Source organism: Chrysochloris asiatica, unplaced genomic scaffold (assembly GCF_000296735.1).
Source record: "Chrysochloris asiatica unplaced genomic scaffold, ChrAsi1.0 scaffold00009, whole genome shotgun sequence".
In the NCBI taxonomy this organism is placed as follows: domain Eukaryota; kingdom Metazoa; phylum Chordata; class Mammalia; order Afrosoricida; family Chrysochloridae; genus Chrysochloris; species Chrysochloris asiatica.
The window spans coordinates 16,235,895-16,252,140 of NW_006408527.1; the positions used below are offsets into that span (position 1 = coordinate 16,235,895).

Here is a 16,246-nt window from a genome sequence, read left to right on the forward strand (position 1 = left end):
GATCCTGTGCCATTAGTATTTTCCACATTATCATAATATGCTAAAGAACTGCATTTTAACGACTGTTTAATAGTTCATAATTTTCCTAACCCCCTTTTTATTGCTGGGTGTGTATAAACCATCCTGGGAAGAACATTCATGAGCACAAATCCTTGTCTATATTTCATATTATTTCCTTAGGACAAATTCCTAGAAGTGGAGCCCAGGGATGTTGTTCAGGCTCTCAGCACTTTGTGCCAAGTAGCTTTTCAGAAATCAGTGGCCAGTAACACTCCCACCAGCTGCATGAGAGAAGAGCCTTTTGATTCCAGGCAATTGCAGCAACACCTCAGGCTGGGAGAAGGGCATTCTTCCACCAAAGCATCTGGGCATGCTGCACAATGGGGCCCTTATCCTGGTCTCCCCTCTCCCTTCTGCACTGCCCTCCATCCCTGGCTCCAGACCTAACTGTCTGTGAGGCTTCTGTTTAATCTCAGCCTGACTTCTTGGCACTCCAGGCTGCCTCAGAGAGCAGGGTTGGTGGAGCTGAAGGGTGAGAGATGTGCCTTTCCTATGGACCACCACGTTCCAGCTTTGGGGAGGTCTCCCAGGGAAAGTCAGGGAGAGGGTATGTAATGGTTGCTGAGTCATCTGCCTCTTTCAAAGAGCAGCTCTACCCTTCCCCACCCAAGTCCCAGGGCAGTGAGCTGTACATCTGAGAAGGGGACAGCAGGGGCCAGCGTGTGATAACTTCTGTCTCCCAGCAGGCTCTGAGGCTCCTCCATGAATCCCAAGAAGAAAGTGGACCTGAAACTCATCATCATCGGAGCCCTGGGGTAAACCAAGCTCAGCTCAGGGTTGGGGATTGGGAAGCAGGTGATGAGACTTCCTGAATGTGTTCCCAGATCCTCAGAGTCCCTTCCTAGAGTTTAGTTGGAGGAAAGTGTTGGCATCAAGAGACATGGTTTGTGGTTCCAATCCTGCAATAGCTATCTGTGAGAATTAGACAAGTCACTTATTAGCATCTACCTGCCCTCCCACCTTGAGACACACACACTTCAGGTAAGAGCTGATGGTGGTTGCAGAGCACTCAGCTTACATTACCTGGCCCCTACTTCTAGAAACTACTCCCTCATCCCTTGTTATTCAAAGTGTGGGCCATGGATCACAGATACAGATGTGTGTCTCTTAACGTCTACAATATGTTCTGATTTGGATGTTGTGTGACCACTCCAGCAGAGACCAGTGGGGGCCGGTAGAGGGGGAGCGCGATGAGCAGCAGCAGCAGGGTTGCTAGGTGTTGGCTGAAAGGACTGCACCAGGAACAGAGTGTACCCAGCTCTGCCCATGGTTCCACCTACTTGAGCAACAAGGGCAGCCCAAGTCTCCACGGCCCACCTGCCTGCTAGTCAAAGTCTGAGAGCCTACACCCAGAGCCGTGTCCCCTGACTCACCTGCCTGTATCCCACCCATGGTCCAGATCTGTAAGAGTCTGGGTTTGGGGGTCTTTAAATCCATTGCACTTGTTGTTAAGTGCTATTGAGTCAATTCTGACTCACAGTGACCCTTATAGGGTTTCCAATGAAAGGTTAGTGGGTTTGAACCACGATCTATGGTTAATCCAGTGCTTATCCTACAGCACAACACCAGGACTCCTTGAATCCACTAGGGGGAAAGAATAAATAAAAGGAGAGCTGCTTTCCTTAAAACAAAACAAAACGCTTATGGGACCATGCAGAATGCGGTAGGATGTTGCATGCATACCTGTATTAGAAAACGCAGAGTCTCAAGGAAAAGGCCGCAATGAGCACAGCAGGAAAATATTCTGAGGTGTGTGAGTGTGGTGTGCAGACACGTTCACATGTATCTGTTTGTTCTCTTTCTTCAGTGTGGGAAAGACCTCTCTACTTCACCAATATGTTCACAAGACATTCTACGAGGACTACCAGACCACGCTGGGGGCCAGCATCCTTTCCAAGATTATCATACAAGAAGACACAACTTTGAAACTACAGGTGAGAGCCCTCCCTCTCCCATTACCTCTACCTAAAAATCACCCCGCTATCCCTAGACTGCCACTCATTCAGTTCAGTACCAGGAACTTGGATGGTATAGAATAGGGGATGCTGTTGTTAAGTGCTATTGAGTCAATTCTGACTTATAGTGACACTGTATAGGGTTTCCAAGGAGCAGCTGGTAGGTTTGAACTGCCGATCTTGTGGTTTGCAGTCCAGTGCTGATCCTATAGTGCCACACCAGGAGTCTAGAAAAGGGTTGGCAAACTACAGGTTATGTACCAAATGCAGCCCAATGCATGTTTTTATAAGTTTTATCAAAACATAGCCACACCCATTTCTTTACTTTGCTATGACTATTTTCAGAATCCTGGTGTGGCACTTTAGGATATGCCCAGGACTTCAAGATCTGCTTCAACCATTAAGATTTGTGATTCAAAGTCACCAGTCACTCCTCAGAAACCCTGTACTAGGTCGCTATGAGTCAGAACCGATTCAGTGGCACTTAATAACAACAAATGGCTGCTTTCACTTAAACTTCAGGGTTGAGTAGCTACAACAGAGACTTTATGGCTTACAAAACCAAAACCTCACTGCTGTCCCAACAATTCTGACTCATAACAACCCTACAAGACCAAGTAGAACTGCTCTGTAGTATCTCCAAGACTGTAAATCCAGACTACCACATTGTTCTCCCTAAGAGAGTGGTTGGTGGATTTGAACCACTGATCTTTCACTTAGCAGCCCAATGCTTAACCCACAGCACTACCATAGCTACTTTATGGCCTACAAATATTTACGATCTGGACCTTTATAGACAAAAAGTAGCTAACCCCTAATATGAGGATAGAATACTGATCTAAGGGTTGAAAGCCTTCATTCCTAGTCTTGAGTTTCCTGGCAAATTTGACAGGTGGCCTTGAGCAAGTCACTTCCAAGGTCCAAATTTCCAATTCTGTCAGATAAGGATAGTACTCCCAATCCTGATGATACAGGGAAAATGAGAGCTCGGTGTGAAAGTACTCTCCGGATGCTAGTTTCTGCCCTGGTGTCTTATCATGTGTTATTGTTAGACCGTGTGCAAGATGCTCATGTATGCATAGAACCACGTGCATCTGTTCCAGACTTTCTACCAAGAACAGGAAGCTTTGATGAAAGAGGACCTAGTTGGGCCTCCCTTCAGCCACTCATCAAGGCCTCCTTGGGCTGCTGCTTTTCCCCTTCAGATCTGGGACACAGGTGGTCAGGAGAGGTTCCGCTCCATGGTGTCCACGTTCTACAAAGGTTCTGATGGCTGCATCCTGGCCTTCGATGTCACTGACCTGGAGTCATTTGAAGCCTTGGATACTTGGCGGGGTGATGTTCTGGCCAAGACTGTCCCCATGGAACAGTCCTACCCCATGGTGGTACTGGGGAACAAGATCGATCTGGCAGACCGACAGGTACCATTTATTCCTTCATTCACTCAAAAAACATAATGAGCACTTACTATGTGCCAGGCATTATGTTAGGTCCTGCACAAACAGAAATAAATCAGGCATAAAACTCTTACCTCAAGAATCTCACAGCCTAGTGAGATTCATGTTAAAGGAAAATTAAATACTATATTGTAAATGTAATGATAAAGACATGTCTTGAATATTTGTGGAACACAGTGAAGGGGCTTCTACTTCAGCCCAGAACCTAGATGTGTTTTTTATCATGTATAATGTGAGCTGAAAACTGCAAGCAATTTTATCTAGAGATAGGGAATGGAGGAATGAAGGCCTCAGAGATAGGCAGGGGTCAGGTCTCAATGGAGTGCAAATTATCCTATAGAACAAAATTTCTACCTAGAGTCTGGTAGCGAGTCTGCACTGATAAATTATATGATCTGTAAGATTTCTGGGAAAATAATATTTTATTATTATTGTTGACATGTTATTGTTGTTAAGTGCCACTGAGTCAGTTCCTACCCATAGGGACCCTGCATAGAGTTTCTGAGGAGTGACTGGTGAGCTTGAACCACCAACCTTGTAATTCAAACCGATTTTGCAGTGCAGCGCATTACCCCACAGTGCCACACCAGCACTCCATTGTTAACATAAATATATTCTAAATCAACTAATATCTGATACCTATCTACTCCAAGTTTACAAAGACCCCACTCTGTCAGTGCTTACCATTACAGTGGCATTAAGTACAGTTACTTAATCATTGCTTGTTAATGAGAAAAAATAATAGGTTTAATTTGTTAAAGATACTCTTAATGGCAAGTGAAGTTCAAGTGAAACCAAAAAGAGCTTTCTTTGTATTTCAAAGAGAGAATAGTAATTGAACTGAATTATCATATTTGAACTACATTTGAACTACTATCATATTTGAACTACATTTTCACAATGATATAAATAGAGAAAAGTGATAAAAAACTGAGGCACCAGAATTGACTCAACAGCACACAACAGATGAGAGGCAGTGCATTCAGGATTTGGGGCTGTGTAGGGCCATGAGGCACGTTGTCATTTATGCAGAGTTGAGTGGGAAAGAGCTGAGGGTGCATTTCTGGAGTGGGTCAGAGCTGGGCTCGCATCTACACTTCCTCACTTGCTGGCTATGGGTCCTTGAGTCAGCTACAGTTTCCTCATTTGTGAAATCAAGACCAGAACATAGATTTCATGCAGTAACTTATATTTGAGAAGTAGAGGAATTGATACTTATAAAGCACGTGGCAAGATTAATACCTGAGAATGATTGTTAACTCTTTTTTGTTATCTCTAAGGGAGATATCTGGTATGTCATTTAGAGGATTCTGAGGAGCTCTGGTAGCATAGTGGTTATGAATCAGGCTACGAATCTCAAGGTCAGCAGTTTGAAACTACCAGCCGTTCCGCGGGAGAAAGATGAGGCTTTCTGCTCCTGTAAGGATTTACTGCCTCGGAAACCCTGTACAGGGTCGCTATGGGTTGGAACCAACTCAAAGGCACTTAACAACAACAACAACAACAAGGGAGGGACAGGGGAAATATAGGCATTTTCCCTCATGAATAAAAAGTTATTAAAAAATATGTTGATAGAATGGTTTTACAGAAATAACTAACTTAATATGTTTTTTAAAATCCCTACTGCTGCTACCAGTAAAACAAATTTAAAAAACTAGTTGTCAGCGAGTCTATTTCATCTCCTGACAACCTCATGTGTGTCAAGGTTGAATTGTGCTCTGTTGGGTTTTCAGTGATTGGTTTTTCGGAAGTAGATTACCGGGCCTTTCTTCTGAGGTACTTCACTCTGGATGAACTCGAACTGTCACCCCGTCAGTCAGCAGCAAAATGTATCGACCATTTGTACCACTCAGGGATTCCATTGCTGTTACAGAAAGTAATAACAGAGGAGAAAGTTACCTTATTAGAAATAACCTTGCTAATATCAGTGTTACTATTCTCTTTATGCTCAGCTGGCTAATTTCAAGTTTATCACTGATTCATAACACTGGGATCATGTTTTCTGAAAATATTCTGTTATTTTTGGTAATAGTTCAGCAAACTTATTTACATGCTAATTTTAACATTTATATAATCAATTGTTTTTAATGTATATAACATGAAAAAACATCATAAATAAAATGATGCAAACTGAAATAATTGTGTCAAACACTTGGCCTCTGATAAATGAATAAAATTGTAACAGGACAATAAAATGTTAATAGTATATTGTCAACCAAAAGTGAAATTAATGCATGTAACACTTTCAAATTTTCTTACTTCCCCTGTTGTGAAATACTACACCCTGAGTTTATTTTCATTCCAGAGTCAAAGCCTAAGACCATTTTCAAAACCATGAAAACAGCTGCAGTTGGAGCAGAAAAGTGCAACCTGGAATGTTTCTTCCCAGGCTAGTTTTCTGAGGATGAGTGAGAGAGATGAAAGGGATAATTGTAACAAAATCTCTACTGAAATTTTGGACTTGGATACAATCATTTTATACAAAGAGACAACAGCCAGTACTGTGGAATCCCCTCTGCCTCTTGATGATCCCCACCCCCACCCCCACCCATATGTCAGGATAGAACCGTGCTCCACAGGGTTCTCAATAGCTGATTTTTCAGAAGTAGGTGGCCAGACCCTTCTTCCAAAGTACCTCTGGGTGAACTTGAACTTCCAACCTTTTGGTTCATTACCAAGCTCTTATTGATTTGTGTCATCTGGGACTCCTTATAAAGAGATGTCCACACACTGACATTGAATGGATCCAATTCACAGTGACCCTGGGCAGGGCCTTCAAGGCTATATATCTTTACAGGAACAAAAAGAGTCATCTCTCTCCCACATAGTGGCTGGTGGGTTTGAACTCTTGACCTTGAAGTTAGCAGTTCAGTGTTTATCCCACTGTGCCACCATGGTCCCATATAAAAAGACATTGTTGTTGCTGTTGTTAAGTGCCGTGGAGTTAGTTCCAACTCATAGTGACCTGTATAGGGTTTCCAAAGAGCAGCTGGTAGGTTTGAACTGCCAACCTTGTGATTTGCAGTCCAGTGCTTATCCTACAGCACCACATCAAGAGATATAGTGGGGGAAAATAAGATAAACAAAATGTCATAACCTGGGACCAGGGCAGGCCAGGTCACTGTCCAACGGGAGGGAAGGGGCAGTGAAGATCAGTATGTCCCGGTGACCTTGGGCTAGTGCTGGCACTGATCTGGTCTTTTGCCAAGGAATATAAAGAATCTCCCCACTTCCTGGAGAGGCACACTCACTTCACTTCACTTTACCACTGATTATAATTCCTGAGCGCCAACTATGTGCCCAGGAAAATGCTCAGATGTCTCAATTCTCCAGGTCTCAGTTTCTTTATAAAATGGAGCTAATAGTATCCACCTCAGGGTAGTGGATTAGTTCAAATCTATCAGCTGCTCCATGAGAGAACGATAAGACTTTCTGCCCCTGTAAAGATTTACAGCCTCAGAAACACTATACAGGGTTGCTATGAGTCAGAACTGACTCCATGGCACACAACCACCACTGCCATAGATTTATACTGAGGATTTAAGAGGTAATACTCATATATGTAAAGTTACAAACACATAGAAGGTGGTATTTGTGGAAACTGGTGATGATGGTGAATGGAGGTAATGGTGGCCTGGTAATAGTGATGAGTGACAATGGTCGAGAGGGTAGGAATGGTGAGGATGGGGTGCTGATGGTGAAGTGATGTTGGTGGGGATGAGATGCTGATGGGGATGGTGATAATGATAATATAGAAACTAATCATTTCATCCCCTCATTCAGGTGCCCCATGAGCTGGCCCAAGGCTGGTGCAAAGAAAAGGATATCCCCTACTTTGAAGTGAGTGCCAAGAATGACATCAATGTGGTGCAGGCCTTTGAGATGCTGGCCAGCCGGGCCCTGTCCAGGGTAAGTAGCTGTGGTAGCAGTACCTGCCAGGGCTGCCACCAAAATGAGGACCCCAAAGAGGAATAAATTAGGCACAGGTAGGGATGTGGGTGAGACAGGATTGTCTTAGGGATTTAGTAACTGAACAGGTTCAGTGATACTGCAATTCTCAAACCACAGAATGCCAGAGCCAGAAAGCTATTTAGAGTATTGAGTGAGTGGTCCTTAAATCTAACTGATTAGAAAAATCATTTATGGAATTTCTGAACTATACAGAGTCCTGTACTCACTCCAAACCAAAACCAAACCAAGCCCTGTGCCATCAGGTCAATTCCAACCCATGGTGACCCCATGCGTTACAAAGTAGAACTCCATAAGGATTTCTTGGCTGTATCTTTACAGAAGCAGATCTCCAAGCTACAGCACTGTGGATTCAAACCACAATGTGGATTCAAATTGCCAACCTTTAGGTTTGTAGTCAAGAACAAAGTGTTTGCACCAAGCAGGAACCTCATACTCACTCTTTAACAGATTGCCATCCAGACTATTCCAACTCACAGCCACCCTGTAGGACAGAGAAGAATTGCTCCTGAGGGTTTCTGTGACTGTGAATCTTCACAGGAACAGACTGCCTTCTATTTCTTCCTGGGAACAGCTGGTGGGTTTGAACTGCTGACTTTGCGCTTAACATCCCAACACGTATCCAACTGTCACCAGAGCACCTTGTTGTTGTTAAGTACCTTAGTGTCAGTTCCAACTCATACCGACTGTATAGAGTTTCCAAGGCTTGAAATCTTTGTGGAAGCAGAAAGACTTAGCTTTGTTTCTGCAAAGTAGCTGGTGGGTTCGTATACTGGGTTGTTGTTGTTGTTAAGTACGGTGGAGTCAGTTCCGACTCACAGCGACCCTGCACAGGGTTTCTGAGGCTGTAAATCTTTACGGGAGCAGAACGCCTCATCTTTCTCCCGTGAACTACTGGCATTTTCGACCTGCAGAGTTCCTTAGTATCTAACAATTATAGATGGCTGGATGGCATTTGTATATAGATTTCACTGCTTACACAGGCTTGACAAAAGTCTTAGTGGTCCAGTTGAGTGAGACAAATGAAGGCAGGAGAAATCAGCAAAATCTCTAGGAATGTAGGAACTTTGAAGGTACCAAGAAGCTGTGTGACCAAGTTCTTCATCATTGTTTTTATTAAGTTCCATCAAGTTAGCTCTGACTCATAGCAACCCCGTCTAGGGTTTCCAAGGAGAAGCTGGTAGATTTGAACCACCAACTTTGCAGTTCAAACTGAACTTGCAGTTCAGTGCATTATCCTGCAGTGCTACACCAGGACTCCTCTTTACCATTAAGGCACCATATTAGAGCACTTTTCTTCCTGAACTTGCTATAAAATAATGGCCGATTTTCTAATTGGTATTATCAGCCTTGATTAAAAAAAAAAAGTCTAACCAGTACACAATGTTGAAGCATTTGTTGCTGTCGTGTTGTTAAGTGTTGTAGAATCAGTTAGTTCCAACTCATCAACCCTGTATACGGTTTCCAATGAGTGGCTGATGACTTTGAACTGCAAACCTTGGGGTTCAAACCTATATCCTTATCCTAGCATAGTGGTTATGAATTGGGTTGTGAACCTTAAGGTCAGCAGTTCAAAACTACCAGCTGGTCTGCGGGAGAAAGATGAGGCTTTCTGCTCCCGTAAAGATTTACAGCCTTGGAAACCCTGTACAGGGTCGCTATGAGTTGGAACCTACTCCACAGCACATAACAACAACAACAAGAGGTGACTTAGCTAAACCCCTCATTTTCCATGGTGCCAAGTATTTGTCCAAGTGGACTATCAAAACTGTAGGAGTCGCTTACAACCTTAAATCAAACAGATGAATATATGTAGATCCCTTGGTGTGATCGCTCAACAAGCACATATTATGTGTCATATGAGCCAGGCACTGTACAGGGCTCTGGGGACCTGGGGTTTCATGAGGGATTCAGACAAGCACAGAGTGACTGATTCATAAGTGTACAGTACTGTGTGGTGGGGAAGGACTGAGTGATGGGCCCCCACAGTAGGGAAAGAAGAGAGGCGTGGTTATAGAAGACTTCCTGAAAGCAGTGGTCCAGATGTGGTCTGGAAACTCAGAAGAGGGACCACGAAAGATTGCCATGGGGAGGCCATCAGCTTGTTTCATCATTCTGCCACATTTGATCAAGGTGGACTTCATGGAAGAGGGGAGAGGATAAACCCAGCAATGACCTCTGAGTTAGGAAAACGAACAAATGAAGATAGGAGTTAGGAGGATCCCCCTAATGAGCCTGTTTGGTGATGAGCCCTGTCTGGTCCTATATGGCCAGCTGTCCTGGAAAGCAGGGCTCCAGGGATCCTCCTGGGACAGTCCTTGTTGGAGGGAGTCAGTAACCTCCCAGGGAGAAGGTGCAGGCTTGCCATCCTTACACCTGGTAGTCTTCGTCTCCTGGTTTGCCTGGTAGACTATTCTTATACTTCCCCTCCCAGCCTCTGGCCTTTGCTGTCTCATCATAAGGGGGATGAGCAAGGTGTCCATTACAGGGCCAGAGTCTAAAGGTTTATTTCATATTCAGTAAAGTCAGCTCTAGGGACCTCCGGTGGTGACCAAAAAGTTGGCAGTTGAAACCCACCCGGAGGCTCTGTGGAAGAAAGATGTGGCAATCTGCTCCAGTTACTATTACAGTCTAGAAAACCCTATGGGGCAGATCTACTGTGTCCCATGGGTTCACAATGAGTTGTAATTGACTTGACAGCATACACCAACAACATCAAACCAGCTCTTAAATTACAGATGTGATTGCACCTGCCACGTCCCCTGGATTTATACGAGGAATGCTATCAACTTTGTATGGTGACATGGGATCAATAAATCTCCACAAACACAGTGCAATGATTCCCAGATGCTCAACCACCCCCAAAGCATCTGTGTATGGCTGCCATAAGGCCTCACTGGGGAATGAGTATCCATTATTCTTGAAATGTTGGCCTTCCCACTATTTGAAGATTAAATATACCTCATTTTATGTTTTGATAGTGTTAGTTGTTGTTACGTGCTATCCAGTCGGTTCCAACTCATAACAGCTCTGTGTAGGGTTTCTGAGGAGTGGCTGGTAGGTTTGAACCACTGACCCTGCAGTTAGCAGTCCAGTCCTACAGTATCATATGATGATGCCTCCACGGTGTTAGCAGATGTAACTTGTTTGCTTGTTTGTTTTAACATCCTTGACAATTCCCCACAATGATGGGGACGGTATACTAACCCATAGTCTGGAAGTGGCAGGTGTGGCATCCACACAGACTGTTCTGGATTTGAATCTTGCCCTGGGGCTTTCAAGTGGACCTTGGGGCAAGATAGGTAATGTCTCTGAACCTCAGTTTTGTCATCTACAAAATGGAAATCATGTGAGCCAATGACCATTTCTTCACTTGTTGGGCTAGGACTGAAGATAAGACCTCGGGGCACCCAAGGTCAGGAAGGACAAGAAGATGCTCACAAGTAGTGTGTCGTAAAGTAAGGTGAGGTGATGAGGGGCGAGGATGCCTACCCAAAGACATGGAATGTCAGCTAGCCTTTACCACACAACAGATTTGTTTGCAGGTGAACATAACCAGTGCAGTGGGTTTACTATGTCACCGCAAAAGGTATGTTCAAGTCCTAACTCCCAGTACCAGTGAATATGGTCGTATTTGGAAATAGGGGTTTTGCAGATTTCATCAAATTCCAATGAGGTCACCTGGATGAGAGTTGGCTCTAAAGCTAATGATTGGTGTCCTTATAAGGAGAGAGAGAGATTTAGAGACACTGATGTGGAGGCTCATAGAGGAGAAAGGACATATGAAGACAGAGACAGAGACTGGAGAGACGAAGCTACAAACCAAGGAACACCAAGGATTGTCTGGGGCCATCAGAATCTAGAAAGAGGCAAGAAAGGATTCTCCCCCAGAGCTTTCAGAAGGAGCATGACCCTAAAGATACTTTGATTTTGGACTTCTAGTCTCAAGTAGGTCTGCTGTATAAGACCTCTTTAAAGTGTTGAAGAGCAAAGATATCAGTTTGAGGACTAAGGTTCACCTGATCCAAGCCATGGTATTTTCGATCACCTCATATGCATGTGTAAGTTGGATAGCAGATAAGGAAGACTGTAGAAAAATTAATGCATTTGAGTTATGGTGTTGGAGGAGAATATTAAATGTGTCATGGACTGCTAGAAGAACAATCAAATCTGTATTGGAAGAAATACAACCAGAATGCTCCTTAGAAGCCAGGATGACAAGATTACATCCCTCATACTTTGGACAAATTATCAGGAGGGACCAGTCCCTGGAGAAGGATATCGTGTTTGGTAAAGTGGAAGGCCAGAGAAAAAGAGGAAGACTCCCCAACAGTGGCAGCAGCAATGGGCTCAAGCTTAACAACAATTGTGAGGATGGCGCAGAACCGGGCAGTGTTTCGTTCTGTTGTACTTAAGGTTGCTATGAGTTGGAATCGGCTCAACGGCTCCTACCAACAGTAACCTCAAGAACAAGAACCTCTGTAGCACAGTGGTTAAGAGCTCAGCTGCTAACTGAAAGTCGGTGGTTAAGAGCTCAGCTGCTAACTGAAAGTCGGCGGTTCAAACCAGGGCTTTGAACCAGTTCAGTATTGACCCACAAACAGAAATTGAAACAGATCCAAATTGTAAAATGTAGGTTTACCAGAATAACTGGAATGGGAAAAATTACAGTGAGCCCCTTTCAGGACATGCTGTGGGAGATTGGGTTATTGCCAGGACTGTGGTTAGCAACCACACGTAGAAATCGCAGTCAGCTGCCATCTTTGACTAAGTACTGCTGTTTCCAACTCTCCCAGTCAGGAAAGCTGGTTGCTATGCAACATGTATGCTTGCCCTTGTTTTCTAAAACAGAGATTATGTTTCAAGCAGGTCATCAACCGTAATTTTAACCATTCTGGTTATCATTCCTGTACACTCACATTTTACAAATTTGGGTCCATTCCAGCTTTTCTTCCTTACTTGTGGCTGGACCCGGAAGAACTGGTTTAAAACCCTGGTTCAAACCCACCCAGAAGATCCACAGTAGCAAAGATCTAATTATCTGCTTTCATAACTATTTTTGTGTTGTTGTTAAGTGCTGTCGAATTGGTTCCGACCCATAGCAACCCCGAGGAACAACTGGTGAGCTTAAACCACTGACCTTGCATTTCAAATGACTTTGCTGTCTAGCGCATTAACCCACAATGCCACACCAAATCCTATAGGGAAGTTGTACTTATAGGATCTCTGTGAGTCAGAATGAAATGAACCCCAAAACAGCCTCCGGAAATGTTAGAGAATAACTATCTTGTCTTAAGCCACCCAGTGGTTATAATTTGTTATTGCAGCTCTAGGAGACTAATCCAGGCAATTGTGGATGTGAGCAGGAGGGACAAAGGGCAAAGAGAAGAGCATGGCCAGAGACCCAGTCATTAGTCCACGAGGCTTATTTGAGGAACCAACCAAGTGTTCCATTATTTTGAAGAGAAGGAAATGCGATGTGGAGGGATGTGGGGACGAGAGGACATGGTGGGCGGTGAGCTGCCAAGGTCAGCAGGGACCAGATCAGGAGCCCAAATCCAAGTTTTACAGAACACTCTGCTGAACCCCCAGGGCACTTTGGGGCACATCTGGGATCTTGAAGCCATCCTCACTTCTAAGGAGCATTCTGGTTGTACTTCTTCCCAGACAGATTTGGTGGTATAGTGTGGTAAGCATTGGCTTGTTAACTACAAGATCAGCAATCAAATTCACCAGCCACTCTGTGGGAGAAAGATGAAGCCATCTTCTCCCATAAACTTTTACAGTTTCCTGGAAACCCTGATGTGCCGCTCTGCTCTGTCCTATTGGGTAGCTATGAGGCAGGATCGATTCACTGGCGGTGGGTTTAGGTTTAGGTTTTGGTAGTCCATTAACAATTATGTTGTTGCTGTTAAGTGGTGTTGAGTCAGCTCAGTCGGATTCATAGTGACCCTGTACATAACAGAACAAAACACTGCCAAGTCCTGCACCATCCTTACACCTGTTATTAAAATTGAACCTTTTGATGCTGCCACTGTGCCAATCCATCTAGATGGGGGCCTTCCTCTTTTTTGCTGAACCTCCACTTTACTAAGCATGATATTCTCCTGATAATATGTATAAAGTATGAGAGACTAAGTCTCACCACCTGGCTTCCAAGGAGCATTCAGGCTGTGCTTCTTCCAGCACATACTTGTTTGTTCCTCAGGCAGTCCATGGCACTTTTAATATTCTTCTCCAACACCATGACTCAAATGCATCAATTCTTCTACAGGTCTTCCTTATTCATTGTCCAACTTTCACATTCATATGAGGCTACTGAAAATACCATGGCCTGAGTCAGACACACCTTAATCTGCTCTTGGACACTTTAAAGAGGTCTTGTGCAGCAGATTTGCCTAGTGCAATACATCCTTTGATTTCTTGATAGCTGCTTCCATAAGTGTTGATTGTGGATCCAAGCAAACTGAAGTCTCTGACAACTTCAGTCTTTTCTCCATTTATCATGATGTTATTTATTGGTCCAGTTGTGAGGATTTGTGTTCCTTTTACATTGAGGTGTAACCCATACTGAAAGCTACATTGTTGTTGTTAAGTGCTGTCTATTTGGTTCCAACCCATAAAGACCCTGTATAGGGTTTTTTAGGAGTGGTTGGTGAGTTTGAATCCCCAACATTGCAGTTCAAACCGGCTTTGCAGTCGAGTGCTTATCCTACAGTGCTATACCAGGACTCTGTGTATGCTGTAGCATGATTTTTTTTTTTTTTTTTTTTTTAAAAATTTTAAAAAAAAAAAAAAAAATGACCACAAATATGATAGCCATGAGGTAAGCGCAGACTGCTGGGAAATGATGCTGAGAGATTGACTTGATGCAGGGTCACCATAAGCCTTCAGTTTGACAAAAGCACAGCATCCGCCAAGTGCAATCTAACAAGGTATTGCCTGTATGTGAAGAAAGGCTGAATCCCAGGCCCAGTGCCATGAACTCTGAGGGTTGTAATGAGTGTAGGAGGACCCTCTTACGTGCCTGGGGATAGAGAGGGGGAAGTCACCACCGTTAGGGTACTAAGGGCATTAAGGGGCTGGTTGATGGGTGATATCTCCCAACTGTCCCCCAGTACCCACTGAGCACCAGATCTGAACCTGAGACTGTGAAAGACATCAATCCAAGAGAAGGCACAGCCTCCTTCCCAAGAATAGCCTTGTCAGAAGGGCAGGTCTGTCAGACAGACCACCACGTACACTCTCTCTGACACCCAGGAGGAACCTGGCCCAGGCTCGGTCCACGCTCACTCACTCACTCACTTGCTCTCTCACACACAATACTAACTGCAAGAGAGACAGAGATGCTATTGAATTCTGTGGCTAGTAAGAGCCATGGCATGGTAAGGAGCTTTGGTGCCTTTAAGAAGCCCTTCAGCCTGTCGAACCATCTCCTTAAGGAAGGACCCCTCAACAGCCAAGGAGGAGGGGTACAGGTCTAGGTCATAAGTGGAGACAGCTGGGAGGAGAGAGTGTTGTCAGGCTCTGAGAGGGACTTTTCTGGGCTCTGGTTGGAATTGGAGAGTTTGGGGGCATGAGCAGAGAAGCAAAAAGGTCCAGCAGAAACATTAAGGCTATTTTTGAGAGAGGGACATGGAAGGACAGAGGTTTCACTGGGCTTTATCCAGGTGCCAGGGTGGGGGTGAATGGGACTTGGGAGATGGACAGGTAAAGAGAAGGTTGAGGTATGGAGATGTTTGTGAGGAGAACTCTCCAGCAGCAACTTGCGCAAACCCAAGTGTCACCTCAGGTATCCCCTCTGGAGAAGGGAAAGTTGTGGGATCTGACTAAAGATGAGGAGACCTAGTTCCCTAACCCAGCCACTGTGCTGGGCTCTGGAAAAAGGGCTGGAGGAGCAAGAGAGAAAGGAGGTGGTGGGGATGCAAGTGGCTTCCACCTGTGGGCCTCAGTGTCCCAACATTATTATGGGGGATTAGAGGAGAATAGGAGCTCTGGTAGCAATAGTGTTACAAGTCAGGCTGCTAACTACATGAAATTACCAGCTGTTGCACGGAAGAAAAATGAGGCTTTCTGCTACCCTAAAGATTTAGAGCCTCAGAAACCCTATATAGAGTCACTATGAGTTGGAACCCACTCCACAGCACATAACCAGTCAAAGTGGGGAAGAGAAAGCCCAGTCTCTAGGGCAGGTAATGTTCTTGCACCTCAGGACATGAACTCTGACTCCTTTATTTCTTTCCAGTATCAAAGCATCTTAGAGAATTACCTCACAGATTCCATCAAGCTCTCACCAGAAAACCAGGCTAGAAGTGGATGCTGTTGACCTTCCAGATTCCTGCCCTGGACCACCAGAGACAGAGCCTGCCCAGGACCCCCAGACACAGAGCCTGCCCTGGGCTGGTGACCTGGGCTTGAGGGGAGATGAAAAACACCTGCCAGCCCCACCATCTGCCAGAACTCAGCCCAGGTGGGTTAGGCTCTACAGTCAGAACGCTTGACTCCAAAGTCGGTGCTGGGACCAGAGCACAGAGGACAAACCACTTAGGCCAATGGTTCAGCTGGGCCCTCAGGGGTCTAGATGAAGCCCAGAATGTTACAGCCCAATCCGGGCCCTGGACTAGTCACAATTTCTTCACTGGCTCTGGCTTTCCTGCCATCCTCCCTCCCCAAACACACACTATTTCAGAGCACACATTTCTTCAAACAAGCTGCTGTTCAGTTATAGTCTCCTGCGGCCTGAACCTGCTCACCACAGTCTTCCAAAGCTCAACACAGCACTGGGCATCAATGCAGCCTAGAGCT

The 16,246-nt window shown here is 44.7% G+C and overlaps 1 protein-coding gene across 1 annotated transcript; it reads left to right on the forward strand.

Moving 5' to 3' along the window:
- Positions 1 to 762: 762 nt before the first annotated feature.
- RAB7B (RAB7B, member RAS oncogene family) lies at positions 763 to 15,767 on the forward strand. The gene is made up of 5 exons (XM_006834072.1): positions 763 to 815; positions 1,868 to 1,994; positions 3,221 to 3,436; positions 7,256 to 7,381; positions 15,687 to 15,767. Exons 1-5 carry the CDS (start codon positions 763 to 765, stop codon positions 15,765 to 15,767), a joined length of 603 nt encoding a protein of 200 aa, XP_006834135.1.
- Positions 15,768 to 16,246: the final 479 nt, after the last annotated feature.

Coding starts and splice junctions, on each gene's coding strand:
- RAB7B (XM_006834072.1), top strand. CDS start 763: ATGAATCCCAAGAAGAAAGTGGACCTGAAACTCATCATCATCGGAGCC. Junction 1,995..3,220: donor ACACAACTTTGAAACTACAG/GTGAGAGCCCTC, acceptor TTTCCCCTTCAG/ATCTGGGACACAGGTGGTCA. Junction 3,437..7,255: donor TCGATCTGGCAGACCGACAG/GTACCATTTATT, acceptor CCCCTCATTCAG/GTGCCCCATGAGCTGGCCCA.